The sequence below is a fragment of the Mya arenaria genome, chromosome 10, assembly GCF_026914265.1.
Source record: "Mya arenaria isolate MELC-2E11 chromosome 10, ASM2691426v1".
Lineage (NCBI taxonomy): Eukaryota > Metazoa > Mollusca > Bivalvia > Myida > Myidae > Mya > Mya arenaria.
The window spans coordinates 5,273,793-5,290,043 of NC_069131.1; the positions used below are offsets into that span (position 1 = coordinate 5,273,793).

Consider the following 16,251-nt stretch of genomic DNA (forward strand, 5'->3'; position numbering starts at 1 on the left):
CACCCGGCATCCAAAATGTATATACTTAACTTTTACACCCTAGTACTCGCGAAACTGTTGTCAAACCTTTCTATATTACCAAACGAAATCAAATCCGAACAACTGTGATGGCAGGAGTTTATAACCGTTTTTGCCATATTGTTGTGCTCGGAAGTATTGATGGATGAAAGAATGAAAAAAAAAAACTATTATTAACAAGACGTACTCATACCTCGAGCTATTAAAGTCAAACGGACCGACTTTGAACTTTATGTATGAACATGTTAATTTATTAATGCTGAGGCAAATGCTTGAAATGATATATATCTACATGGGCCAGAGTTGGAGATTTATCTATTCCCAAATGTAGATTATTTTACGTACCTTTTACGTAAACTCGTAAAATGTCGTGCACTCTCGGGTTAAGATGCATCATCCTCCACGACGACACACGGCAGATGCCTACCGCTTCCAGTTAAGCGAAATATTCAACGTTTTTGCTGGAGCATATTGCACATTTTGACCATGACATGACCAACATGAGTAATACATAACGTCTAAACTTTGGTCATTAATTGAAATAAACTAGTTTCCGGTCCTTATTAAAGATAATTACAGAATAATGACTGTATGACAGATTTCAAATCAAGAGAACACGTACTCCTTAAAATTGATACTATACAAGTATTAACTAATAAACTATGAAATATGCTCTCATATTGATCAAAAGAAACATTATTTACCGAGGCGATAACCGAGGTTGATATTGGTGTTGCATTCAATATGAACTGCATATTTCACAGCTAATAACTTTTTTATTATATATGATACCGTATTAATTTTTATGACGTCAAGTGATAAATTGTTTCCGGTCTATAAATAGACAGGTAGATCTGCCGTTTATGAAGTGAATATTCCCGCATTGTTATGACGTCATATGATCAGCTGGTTCCGGTCTATAAAAGACAGGCTATTATGGCGTTTTAATCTGATTATAAAAATTGTTCTCCGTCCAATCATAGACGGTTTATTGATAGATCATATACTTAAAATTGTTTTGCATTCATAGAAATACAATAGATATAGATGAACACCACAAAACTATCTCTACCGAAAGACCTCTTTTATTCGATATATTTATTCTCTATCCGTGTATATAATTACCTTACAGATACTTTTTATGGTTTATGCGTGCATGGGAAACTATAAAATATGGCTCTATTCTGTATTACTGTTCCTTGTATCGTTATATCTTGCGGTCTTAAACTTCATCTTAATGCATGTTTAAGATATGTCATCGAATATCAAGATATTGAAATAGTTTATCGAAGACAGGATAAATATACGGCAGCAAATACAAAGGCAAATCAATAAGATCAAAATATCTTTGAAAAATCGAACATAAGTGCACTTCTCCATTGAAGTAGATAACATTTTACCCAAGTTATGATCAATAGTAAATGCGCATTAATGAATTTAAAATTGGCTTATGGGATTGAATAATTACTCTTATTATATTACAATTTGTTCTGGTGTAGGAATAAACAGGAAAGTGTTTAGGTTGATCATAGTTATTTTTGTATCATTAACAGACGAAGTGACCTCCGTTTAATAGCGTTAAGGACGCTTTAACAATCTTACACGAAGATATATCATTTTCCTAGTATTGGAAATTCCTTGAGTCCGAATTTTTACGTAATTAGAAATATGCTTTATTTATAATTTTGAGGAAGAAATGTTTTATTTTAATTATTTAAATGATATTTCATTTTATTGGCAAGAACAACCACAACAACACATTTATCAGCAACAACATCGGCAAACAACAATAACAACTACAACAACAACAATGCAATGGCGCAATTTATTCGCCACATCATATCTAAGCACGTAGTAAGCATATGAGGATTTTAAATAAATTAAATATAGTTATGAAATGTATTATGAGAACATCGTTGCGGGGACAATGGAAATATATGTATTATAAATATAATATAACTTAATTGTACACCAAAATAGTTAAGAATATCTTGAAATATGAAATACTTTTGTGAGTTCTAAATATTTATAACTGCAGATGATGATTCATTATGTACTAGTCGCAATTTGTCGCTTAACTTCATAAACATTTACTTATAAATATGTATATCGAATATATATATATATATATATATATTGGTATGTTTTACATGTATTCGTTTTACAGTTGTCAAAAATGTGTTTTCACGATCTGGGTCACACGTATTGATAAATAATGCATTGGAAAAGGTTATATAAAAGTGTACCATGTTCTCGAGAAGGCAATATGAGTTGAACTTTATTTGAAATAGCTTTAATCAAATTTAAAGCTTAATTGTAACCAGATCTAACAAGGACGAGTGTACGGAGATACTTATTAATTTGAGATGCTGAGCTGTGTGCGTACTTTTAACCATATGATTTGAGCGTTTTACACTATTTTGGGAGAGTTCTGTCGTCGAATACACTTTTAATGCTACGAATCCATTTGACACCTGACATCATACTGAATGATGTCGGACACTTAAATAGGTTTTTGTGTGATAAGGAATCAGAAAACACAAGGTGCAATATGGAGTTATTTTTCTAGTTTTCATATTTTATATTTGAATCGTTTTAGACAAGTATGAAATAAATGTATATACAGGTATATTATATTCAAAATACAGTTTGTTTACTGTCGTTTTTTGTTTTGTCTCAATGAACCATTATCAAGTAGAGATATTTGTTTTATTTCGAACAAACATAACAAGCCACAATATCCACATATTTATATGAATAGAACAACAGATTATCTGAAATGAAAAGATACATACAATTTATGATTGCAATAATCGCATATAAAAAGTGCATGTTTTCACTGTCAGCTATTTCTTTCAGGTATTTTATTAACACACCAAAATATTATAGGGATCCAGATGCATAAGGCACCGACTGATGCAATCACGACATTAGTTACAAAGAGAACTAAGAAGTTTGTCGAAATACATTTTAGGAATTTCCATCATGAAATAATTAAAAGTGTGCAAGGTGAAACAAATGCTGAATGTGGCAAGTGCACTTTGAGACAACTGTTGGATAGGTCGTTTACTTGTCCAAAACTGATATGTGACAAAATCAGGGACCACATCAAGTTAAGCCATAGACATACCAATCCCTCATGGTCAAACACAACACCGCCAAACTGGTGTTATAGTCATTGGGAGATAGCGAAGTGTTTTCTGCCCGCATCCGATACCAATGCCCGGACGACCAGCGCAGAGGATGTAAATTTATTGGAGCTGATCGATTGTGTTTGCAATTGCAAGTATTTTGATCGTTTGAAGGGAAAATCAACAGCCAGTGAAACTGTGCCTATTCAGGTATATAGTATGTGTTTCTCATTAAATTAACATGCTTACAAGGTATATCCAAGATAACATTAAAATTGAAAACAAAAGTATTTTATACAGCAAAAAATGTTATGTCATATTTTCGTTTCTGCAGTTGCGAGATATTCTTATTCAAAAGAAGACAGAAAAGACTTTGCTCGATTCGGAGGAAAATTATCTACGGTATCAGAAAACACTCGAAGAATTCTTAACTGTAATAACGCCACACACACAACAACACACTCTGCCTGAGCTGGTATTTAGATAGTGCTTTCATTTTAAAGCTGGAAAACCTTAATTCCCTTTTAACATAAGAATTTTCTTAATTTGTTTATTCAAAGTATAATTGAAAATACATTTATCGAAACAAATAGCATTCAATAAGTTAAGTTTGAACATCGCCATTCTTAACCAAATATATAATGAAACTTTGAAAACTGCAAGAAATTCGAACAAATTTGTAATTTAATGATGTATATTGTATAAGTGTTTGCCTTTTTTTCAGATACAATTTGCAAAACAATATCCAAAATTGAGTCGGTCACTTTCTACACAATCAAGTGATGACTTCAAGGATTTCATCAAGACTGGAAAGACGTACGATTCGATAGAATGTGTTCTTCCGAAACCCATTTATAGACGACAAAACTCCGATGAAGATGCGCCTATTGCATCGACGTCTATTGAATTACCAAGAACAAGCATTTCGTTACCCGCGGTTGAAAACATAGATATAACGGAAGGCGTTCGTCGTCAGAAACGGCATCTACCAGTCGCATTTCCTACCAGTAAGTTTACAATTTTACAAAATTGTTTTTTTAAATTTTGTCCTGGGTTCTAAAGCCCCAAACACGTAGGCACAAATAACACATAAGACAGCACATTCAAGATACCTATGGTTCGGCAAACAAATGACAGCACACACACGACATCAAAAACACTAAAAATGATTTTCAAAATGTTTCACCCGGATGTCATATCATAAAACATCAATAGTATATTTCTCCTTTTATTCATTTCAGATTCAGCGAACATTTCAAATCATAAATATTTGAAACGATATTATATTGTAATTATAGCCTATGACCGCATCTTGAGATATTTAACAGTATTTCGATTGTTATGCTCGAACATAGCCATTCACTTTTTATCCATACTATGTTTTACAGACAGACACAGGGAAAAACAAAGCCAAGAATGGCTTGATATCCTTTATGAAGGAAATCGTAACGCTTTTCAAAAAGAATGCAGCCATATTTGTCAAGATATAAAATCGTCTAGTCCGAATATACTCGATGTTTACTCAGCATTTTTTGATCGTCCAGACAAATCAAGACAAATAACATTTGTTGCCACTGTCAGTAAGGATCAAGAAAATGATATTACTTATTCTAATCACAACATCGTAACGAAGGTTATGAACCGATATGAAGCTGAAGGAAAGATAGTAGCTAACTCAGAAATCACAAGACGAAATCGTCTATCTCCCGGTGATCAATCTAAATTGAAACAACATCTATCCGAACTGTCACCACGGCTTATGCAAAAGCATAAATACCTAAACATGATAACTGCAAGTGGTGTAAGATCAAAAGGTTTTGGAAAATCTCACACAATTGATCCAGAGGTATGCATTGTCCTGTATGTTCACGCCAAAGGGTACATTCCAATAGACGAGATGGCATTTGAAAGAAATTATTATGACATACCTGTCGACGTGAGAGAAGGAGGATTTTGGCGCTTTAATGAAACCGTTCGTATTGGCGATGCCATCTTCCGTGAAGGCGTCGGTTTGGCAGGAAGTTTGGGCGGGTTTTTTGAACATCCTTCGCTTGGACTTTGTGGAATAACTTCAGCACACTTTGTACTCAAACCAGATGAACTAAAAAAGTGCATGAAAGATGGACGTTTTCCTGCAAACAAAGAGGGTGAAATATATCAAATTAAAACATGCAATGATTTTTTCAATATTGGCCATCTAGTAATGGCATTTTATGCCGAAGGAAATGACCAAGATGCAGGTGTGGAACTTGCCGTTTTTGTCATTGATAGTAGTTTGTCATCCGAACAGGTATCTGTGTCTTTTGAAGGAATAAATCGCCAAGGTAATTGCTTTCTAATTGTTTAAAGGTGATAGTAGAAAATATGGACATTTTAAAATATTCGAAATCGTCATTAAACTGATTTAACTTAAATTTCAACGACATGAATTATTAAAGCTCATTCATTTATATATAAATTAAATGTTTTTAAATTTTAGGTCAACCAGCTACATTTTCATTTGAAACAGGAAAATCACTAGGAAGTGCATACTTTTACCCAGACTATCATTGTTGCAAATATGGAAGCGCGACATCCTTTACTTCTGGTAAAATCAATAGTGACTTTGATAACGATGGCTTTCTAAGCATTAAGGAAAGGAAAATTGACGAGTTAAAACCTTTCGTTTTACATAAACAGTACGAAATCAACGCTTTTTCGAAGGACAAGCCTTTTGCAAATTTCGGTGATTCTGGAGCTTTTGTTTATTGTTGGCGTTCGACGGACGATTTGGTATGCGTTGGAATGATAGTTGGTGGTACATCAGATGGCAAGACTGTTGTCACTCCTATAAACTCAATTTTGAAAACGCTCGGCGTTCCAAAATTAAAGAATTTCAGGAAAATAAAAAGCGAGCAGTTGCTTAAACAATTAGATGCTAAAGTTGACCAACTTGAGTCGAAAGTTGACAATATGCAGTCTGGTATAAATGAGATTTTGCATCATTTAAATTCAAGGTCCACGAGTGGACCAACTGACTGTTGAGAAAAAAAACACAACACAACTTGACGCTTTAAGCGAAGCAAACACATAACACTATATTTTGGGTGTTCTGAAACACAATGCAGTTCCTATCTTATTATACATGTATGCCTTCCAATTTTATCAGAAACTAGGCCATTGACATGTAGGCGGCTTATTTATGTCTTATGCACTTGCTTTGTATTGAGAATGATGTTTATTACAAATTATATATTGAAACATTCTGGAACAGTGTGGATACTTGAAGAAAGTTATAGAATAGTATGGAAACTTCTGGAATGTTTGTTACTTATCAAGTATATTCTAGAAGAAGATTATTCTAGACAGATCTTTGACTATATATATATATATATATATATAAGGTATAGCAGAGTAAGAGGGGAATCTTAGGTTATCTTTTGTGACATTCATAAATTTTTAGATACATATTTACATTTGGATTATTCATTGGGGAGTTTACTGTGTGGACTATCTAAATTATAAGTGCTCAAAAACATGTAGCTTTTTGGACTTTAAAATTGGAAAAAGAAAATAAACCAGATTGGAAATATCTAATCTATTTAAAAGTGTAAAACAGATATTTAAATTGTATTTCAACATTTTTACTTTAACAAAATAAATCTTGTAAAGTTTGTTGCTGGCTTTGTTTTGCTCGTTACACTGGCTCTTAACAGAAATGTAGGGCTCGTCCGGGATAGAACCTTTTGAACAGATATGGCGAAATTATGTATACATTTATTAAACTAAAGCTAACTTATTATTATATATTTTTACAGTTTAAAACAAGGAGCAAACTATCATGTTGTTCAATCAAGAATCCTTCATAGCTGAACCTTCGCAGGAGATGTTTAATTTGGCCAAGAAATATGATTTGCTTAACCTTGCAAAACATTACCATTTGTCTGAAGACAAAACAACAATACGCAAGCAAGAGGTTAAAATATTTTGACTCAGTATTTGAATGATGAGGGGTCATTTGATGAGAGTGCTCATGCGCTCATAGTTGAAGCTAAGTCTGATACTAACCTTAGGGAGCATGGAATCAAACTTGGGTTAGAAGCAATGCAAGAAAGAAAATTTATAGGAGAGTTAGAATTTGAAAAAGAAAAAGAAGAAAGGAATGTTCAACTAAGAATAAAAGAGTAAGGAATTCAAGAGAGAGCAAACCAGATTAAATCTCTGTCAATTTCTGGAATTTGATATTCCAAAGAATATTAGGCTTGTTCCTTCCTTTCAAGAAAAAGAAGTTGATAAGTATTTTCTTCATTTTGAGGAAGAGCTGAAAATTTGAAATGGCCTAGAGAGCATTGGACCTTACTCTTGCACAGTGTCTTAATCGGCAAAGCTCGAGAAATTTACACACAGCTCAGTGTCGAACAAAGTTCTAATTACGACACTGTAAAAAATCTTATTCTTAAGGGTTACAAGTTAGTTAAAGAGGCTTATAGACAGAAATTGTGAAGCGTAGAAAAATGGTCAAACTCATGTAGAATTCGCTAGAACAAAAGAACACTTATTTGATAGATGGTGTTCTTCTAAGAAAATTGACAAAACCATGAAAACTTAAGACAACTTACGCTGTTTGAAGAGTTCAAACGTTTAATTCATTCTGACGTGAAGTCATTTTTAGAGGAAAAGCAATTAGAAACATTGAATGAGGCAGCTCGCTTGGCCGATAATTATTCACTTACACACAAAGTTACGTTTGTGAACAAAACAAAACCAATTTTCTCACCCAATAGTTCTAAAGTAACTCCCAGTAATTATTCTAGTCTGAACAGTCAGTCTAGTGCATATAAACAAAGGTCATGTAATGACACCAAAGGTCAAAATCCCTTATCTCGGCCTTACATGTAATTTTTGCAAAACATCTGGTCACCTAATTTCCGAGTGCTTAACATTAAAAAGGAAGCAACAACAACATGATGAGTCTAAACCTACAGGTGTCACATCTCTAAGGCCAAACCTCATTCTTGTATTGAGAACCAAACCGTTGTCAAGGTTACAGAACCTAAGTCTGATTCTATTATCGAGATTTATGAACCATTCCTTTCATATGGTTTTTGTGTCACTTTCAAGTGATACTTTCACACCTACCCCTATTACCATATTAAGAGATACCGGATCTTCTCAATCTCTAATTTTAGCCTGCCTTTTTCTGAGAAGACTTCTTCTGGAACAAATGTTCTTATTCAGGGAGTAGAGTGTGAAATCTTAATGTACCGCTCCGTAATAATTATTTAGTGTCAGATTTGGTTACTGGACCTGTAACTGTTGGTATTCGACCTTTTTTACCTTTCAAGGGTGTCCATTTACTGCAATGATTTAGCTGGAGGTAAGGTTGTGGTTATTCCACTTGTAACTGACACACCAAATATTGATCAGACCTCTAACCCCATTGAGGAGGAAATACCTGACCTTTATCCTTCTTGTGCAGTTACTTGAGCTATGGCACAGAAAGCCATTCAGAATGACAATCATTCAGATCTGATTCTTTCCTAGGTCAGATTTTTGATAAGGCTAATGAACTTTCTACCCCTAGTCTGGCGGAATCTCAGTCAGACTTGTCAATGTCTGATCAGTCACCAGAGTCACCAGAGTCAAAAGACATAGGTCATGACTAACTGTCAAGGTCAAATTTTATCCAGGAATAACATAATGATCCTGAAATTCGAAATTGTTTCATAGAGTTTTGAATGAAGATGAAACTTCACAAGACTCAGTCTGTTATTATGACAAGAATGGGATTTTTTATGAGAAAATGGCGACCGCCTGATGCGTCAGCTAATGATGAATTGGCTGTACACCACCAAATTGTGGTACCTAAGACATATCGGAATGAAATACTTAGTTTAGCCCATGCAACACCCATGTCTGGTCATTTAGGTATTAACAAGACCTATCACAAGATTCTTAATCATTTCTTCTGGCCTGGCATTAAAGCAGATGTCCTAAGTATTGCAAAAGCTGCCATATTTGTCAGATGATAGGGAAACCCAATCAAACGTTACCAAAAGCTCACTTAGAACCCATTTCTACTTTTGATGAACCTTTCAGTAGGATCTTAATAGACTGTGTTTGTCCTTTACCCAGAACTAAGTCAGGTGCTGAGTATATCTTGACAATCATGTGTGCTTCAACCCGCTTCCCAGAAGCCATTCCTTTAAGAAATATCAAGACCAAAACAATTGTTAAGGCCCTTGTGAAAGTTTTCACTTTTGTTGATCTAACAAAGTCAGTTCAACCTGATAAAGGATCCAACTCCATGTCTGATATTTTCCAACAGGTTATGCTTGAATTGGGGATTAAACAGTATAAATCTTCGGCTTATCATCCAGAAAGTCAAGGTGCACTGGATAGGTTTAACCAAACATTGAAAAATATCAATCATACTGTTTTGACACTGAAAAGGAATGGGATGAGGGCATTCATTTACTGTTATTTGCAGTTAGAGAATCTGTGCAATAATTGCTTGGTTTCAGTCCATTTGAATTAGTATTTGGATTCACTGTTCGTGAACCACTGAAATTATTAAAAGGGAAAATTCTTTCTGATGATGAAATTTCACTGAATTTGCTTTAGTATGTTTCTGACTTCAATAATAAATTATCAAAGGCATGTGATCTGGCTCGTTCAAATCTCAAAACTACACAGGGAAAAATGAAATTAAGATATGACAAGAATGCAGTAGAAAGAAGTTTTAAGCCTGGTGACAAGGTCATTGCTCTATCGCCTATTTCAGTAAAACCTTTACAAGCTAGGGTCCATATACAATTGACAAAAACGTTAGTGACTTAAACTATGTTATAAACACTCCTGGGAGGCGTAAACAAAAACAAATGTGTCATGTAAATATGTTGAAAGAATATATTGATAGAGATAGCTCAATTTCAAAACCTGTGTCAGTAGCAAGCTCTGTCCCACATCAACAATGTATTCAAGAATAGGAATATAAAGGTTGAAAACAATTTGAAAATTCGAATCCTGGTTCAGTCAAAACTTCAAAACTCGGACATTTTGAACAATTTAGACCAGAAACTTGCACACCTGGATCCAAAACAACAATCTGAGATGAAAAATCTAATTTAGGAGTATGAGCACTTATTCCCTGACATCCCAACAAGAACTCATATAATTTAACATGATGTCATTCTTAAAGACTCCAAACCAATCAAACAACATCCTAACAGAATGAATCCATCAAAACAGGAGTATCTCCGAAAGGAAGTAAACTATCTTTTGGACAATAATGTCATTGAACCTAGCCAAAGTAATTACAGCTCTTCTTGTATATTGGTGCTAAAACCAGATGGAACAAACAGAATGTGTACATACTATCGCAAAGTGAACTCTGTAACCAAATCAGATTCTATTCAAATTCCAAGAATATACGACTGCATTGACAATGTTGGAAAAGCAAAATATGTTACAAAATTTGATCTTCTAAAAGGATTTTGGCAGATTCCACTGACTGAGAGAGCTAAGGAGATCTCTGCATTTGTTACACCTGATGGTCTTTATCAGTACAAGGAGGTGATGCCATTTGAAATGGAAAAAAACACACTCACCAGCGACATTTCAACGGCTTATAAACATGATACTCGCAGATCATCATGGTTGTGATGCCTACATTGACGATGCCATTATCCACACCGACGAGTGGAATGATCATCTACAGAAAATCCGAGAATTCTTCAATCGACTTACAAGTGCCAACCTGACAATTAATCTAGCAAAAAGTGAGTTTTGTCATGCTACTTTGACATTTCTTGGTCATGTTGTGGGACAGGGTCAGGTTAAACCTAAAGATGCTAAAGTCATAGCTTTCTCTGAATTTCCTTGGCCTACTTGTCCCGTTTTTCATTGTTTTAATTCGGCAATTGTTAAGAGTAGACCATCCAAGTCGACGAGTATGATCACAAATTTCACTTTAAGTTTCAATATTTTATAGGTTTGCTTATATATTATTTGTAATCTTTATCAATGATATGTAAATCCATTTATCATATCTTTGAATCAAAGGTAACTGTTTATGTTCCGAGCCTGTTCAAGTAGCAACCACAGTGACAAGACAAGGAATTAAAATGGAAGCGAATCACAAGGTTAAAACAAGAAACACATAAAATCAAAAGTAAAGAAAATCAAACTTAACATTAACCAAATAAGATTACTTTATTATTATTATATATTGCGGTTATCATATAAAACATATATAGTGTTGTCAATACTATCTTTGGTGTCTAAAGAGTTCTCGAGGTAGCATACATAATAACTGGGTCCCTCAAGCGGTAACATATACAATGGTTTTTCGGTTCCTGAGTTCCTTTGGTCAATGAGGGCTTTCACACTTCTTGAATAATACATTCTCTACAGACTTGGGAGGGATAAGAGTAGAAAGTAATAATGTAAACATAACAGCTACTGTACTAAGAAACTATATACTATGTTCATATTTTCCAGAAATCCAACTCTCAACTCTCAACTCTTAAACTAAAGCATACATTTTATCGATTTGTAGTGTGAAAAATGGCCACAATATACTTAACATACCCATGTTTTTACCTACAATAAACGATAACAAATATTAAAACAACCTTAATAAAATACTTTATAAAAATTTGATTTAATGATGCAACTGAACGCACTTTAGCTTATATCATATAATTTCTATACTTAGCGTATTATTTCATGTCTAGATGTTATTGTAAACATTTGGTCAATGGTGTATTTAAAAAAAAAATAGTATCATTGTTGGCACTATAAAGGTAAGATAGAAAGTTTTACATTCATTTCTTGTGAAACATTAAAGCTGCTTTCATAAACCGATTTTAATTTAAATAAATCTCATTAGTGTTTCATTGTGTGTTTATATTTCTTTAGCGTGTGAATTTTGACTAATATATATTAAGTTAATCTGTACACATTATAGATGTTGTTGTAATAACCATTGCTTCTTAAAATCTTCCTTCAGTGTTATGAACAAGGTCATAGGCAAATAGTCACTGAAATACCGAGAAGAAATGACGTTCATCATATTATTCGGTGTTCTTTTATATTCCCGAAAAGCTTAAGAAACGCGATATGGTGACAATTAAATGTTTATACGCTCTGAAAGAAACTCAATGAACCTTTTTACAGCTCATTTTTATTAAGATACTATGCAATGTATAATTGCATGAATGTAAAACGATAACTTCATGTCTCTTGGCGCATTAAAGTAAGATGTCAATACTTTAAAACATACCGATGCATGTTTTAAAATTTGGATTTAAGAATCATTTCCAGAATATAGAAAGGCACAATTGGATCATTTAAGTACGGCTTTATTAAGAACAGAAAAGGCACATTTACATAGTAGTATCATCTTTATTTGTCACCTATACTAAATTTTAACAAGGAAAAAATAAGGAGGTGTGTAATGATAAAATATGTTTGTGTAGAAGATATATCGTTTTAATGTATTAGTGTTTATACTAGAATAAAACCGCCGATTTTTTTAAAGGAAACTACAGTGACAAGCCGAGCAGACCGAATTGGATCCAACTTCATGTTTGAAGGCAGACGATAAGCCAAATTAGCATGAGAGGTTAAGTCAAATTGTAAACTTACTTTGTTCACGAGATAAAATAGCTAATACCCATACCTTACTTAAGCAGTTTTTATTGTTATTTTATGTCGAAAAATATTTCAACACATAAGTTTACATGTCAACTGATAGGTGCCTTATGTGCGTCATATCGGAAATGACGTCACACATATTTTACACAGATGTGAGCGCACTGAATTTGTTATGCATAAGACAGTTGGTAACAGTTACAAAGTGGATTATAACATAATGAATATCTCACGGATACATTTTTAAACTACCGAGAAATTCATATTTTAAATTTTTAACTGTCTATGTTAGATTTGCTTCAATGTTGTGTCTAAGGGGAAATGTTAAAAACATTATTGTTAAATTTTACTTGACCAGAAAAGATCAACAAGAACTTTGAACGATTTCCTCCGTATTTAAACAAACGCGCCATCAATATGAATAAGTAAGTAAGGTCAAATGAAGATTAAACAATCACTGTGATTGTTATCGGTATCTAATTTTCTTTAATTGTATTCTATTAATGACTTACATAAGATATACCTTTGTACTTGACTTGTCTGTGTAACCTTAGTTTGAACAGAAGCAATTTAAAATAAACATTACAATGCATTTACACGATTAACTACATTTTAATGCGAACGTAGGCCCTTCAAAAGGATATGTCATATGGTATCTTACAAACGGTAATGATTCACGCATAAATGCTTTGTTATAACCAAACAATATAAGCTTCATGTACGCAGAAGCATTTTTGTTTTTGGTTTAAAATTGCCTCCTTGTACGCACGTTTTGAGAATTTGAAATACGAAAATGTCTTTACAATCTAAATATAGTGACAAAGAATAACGTTTAAGCACACTTTTTTGTTTTTATTTGTTTTCGTCCAGAAAGAACACTACCACGTTATTTGTTTGGGCATGGAATTGTCATATAAGAAGAATAACAAGTATTTTTCTAAGATCTTGGTTTTAGCAATGGTAAACTAAAATATAATTTATTATTTATAATGCAACACATTTCATCCCCTGAGGCATACCCGAGGTACAAGCAGACATGTCAAAACGTACACCGTCTCAACCGAAAAAGCCATAGACTCATTACAAAATGTGGGGTTCGAGATGACACGAATGTTCTGGGATTTGGAGATGTCGTCATAAACGTTACATGTAAAGGTCAAAGTGACCTCGTCGACGTCAGAACATTATTATTTAAACATGTCGATTCCAGCAGGATTCAAAGTAAAACGTTAAACGTTGAAGAGTTTATAAAACTCAATTGTTCCAGCTTTAGAGAGGTTCTGAAGATACCTACTATTTTCGTGGCTGATTTTCAAACATTCAAATGTTAGGACATTCCAAGCTTCTTTGGGCGCTTAATCATACTAGTGTCAGAAAACCCTGCAGAATATGAGCATCGGACGAAGGCAGATGACCTTCATATTTGGATCTCGACCAAGGAAAAGCTTTCCCAAAACATCAATAACATGCTTGAAATGTACGCACTTAGACATATCCGAGATAGAGCAGACACTCTTTTAACAATGACCGGAGGATGTAATAAGCAGGCGTACTACCATGCCTTACAAAGGTGTTTAGGTGGGCAAACAAGTGCAACAGATAATTCTGTTATCCATCCTTCGACTGTTAGAGGTGACCACCCTCCCGACAAACCCCACAGGCAATGTAAGTAGTTTGATCAGAGAATTTAGCGTTTGCATCTATGTTTTAAATCTATTTTGCCAATTGTTCGAAATACTTAAGGAGAAAACAGTCAGTATTAAGTATACAGTTGAGTATCATCCGAACAATTATTCGTGGTATCGATATTATTTATGATTTGAAATAAAATACAAGCTATGTAAGCTTTAATTGTTTTTGCAAAAACAAATAATTCAATTTTAAGCTTTCGGTTATTCTTTCAGACAGCCGCGATTCGTCTGTGGAGGAATATATAACTGTTTCCAAGGAAGAACATGTCCGACTTGTTGACGAAAACATGCAGTCAGTAAGGGATTTACATGGTGAAATCATTGCTATGTATGGGCGAAGTAACCTACCAGATAACAAAAAGCCCAAACCACGAGATATCGACCATAAAGTGCCTTTTATTTATTCAGTAATTCGTTATTATATATAAGCGTTCGGAAGTATGTATCAGTGGCTTTAGTACGTTCAACGAAGTGTTTTTGTTAACATACAGAGATAAATTAATTATAACAATAGTCTACTTTCTCATTCTAAAAAAGAATCTGTCTTTCTTGCATGTACATGCTATTCAATGTTCATTTCAGATCGCTGATGCTATTCTACAGGAAATTGCAGGAATTGAAGGTTTAGGCTACAAATTTGGGACACTAAATTTCTATGCAAAAAGTAACATTTTGAACGACGAAGAAAATCAAAAACTCGTTTCTGATATCAATGCAACCTTAAAAAGGTTACGCATTAGTATCGACAATTACGTTATAAGGTTCGGGGCAAGCGATGTGAGCTTTTCATCAAACTGCCGAGTAGGTAGTAAGGTGTTTGCGAAAGAGGGAAGCTTTGGTACGCTTGGTGGGTTTGCTGAAAAGACTAAAGAAAATGCTACAAATATGCGCGCTTTAACCGCAAATCATGTCATTGCAGATTCTGAGAGCAACGTGTTGAAAATGGTCGGGCCACAAGGAAGTTTAACCTTAGGACAAATTTTACCTCCCAATGTTAGCCTGCAATTTAGAAATCCCATTGACATTTGTGTAACGAAAGTAAATACTAAACTATTGAAAATTTGTGAGGCGAAACAAAATAATTCGGATGGGAATGAAAGCGAAAGTCAAGTATTTGACTTTGCAACTGAACAATTAAATTTACTTACAGGTGAACTTGTATATAGCTGGGGCGCGACCTCGTCGCCCGGAAAAGGGAAAATAGCAGTGCTATAGTATTTTGAAAGACATCGAATGTATCTAGTGGGGGTTGAAGACGAATAGTCATCAGACGAAGAGGGAAATGCCGCTACTGGCAATCAATACTTTGCAACTCAAGGTGATAGCGCTTAGGAAATTTTGTACTGAATTCTACCCCATACCAGTGTACGAAATACGAATCTGAACATAATTGAACTATTATATGAGCAAGCTTAATGCAAATTAAGACCGTTTTCTTGATATAATATTGATTTGATAAAATTGCCTTTGATCGACACAATGAAATCATCAGGCTTAAAAGATCATTCAAAAATAAAGGTTGTCACTTTAGGAGCGCTATTATTCAATTTAAAGCTGAAACACTACACAAGCAGTAAATGACTTTCAATGAACAAAAAATATATATCTCAATAGGTTATTCAATTTTATTTCGTATTGGATCGGTGACAGAGCATTTGTTCCGGGTTTGTATAGGGTCTCTTATTACGTTATAGTAGTAGTACCAACCGCTTGCGTACCGAATATGCCTTGGGAGTAGGATTAATGAAATCATATGTTAAATCACACGACAGTCT

The 16,251-nt window shown here is 34.0% G+C and overlaps 1 protein-coding gene across 1 annotated transcript; it reads left to right on the forward strand.

The window, feature by feature from the left end:
* The first annotated feature begins 1,661 nt into the window (after positions 1-1,661).
* On the forward strand, positions 1,662-6,781 carry LOC128206313 (uncharacterized). Its single transcript, XM_052908688.1, has 6 exons — positions 1,662-1,674; positions 2,908-3,359; positions 3,484-3,624; positions 3,874-4,156; positions 4,538-5,473; positions 5,629-6,781. The coding sequence occupies exons 2-6, from the start codon at positions 2,916-2,918 to the stop codon at positions 6,171-6,173; spliced, it is 2,349 nt and encodes a 782-aa protein (XP_052764648.1). The 5' UTR covers positions 1,662-1,674; positions 2,908-2,915; the 3' UTR covers positions 6,174-6,781.
* The last annotated feature ends 9,470 nt before the right edge of the window (positions 6,782-16,251 follow it).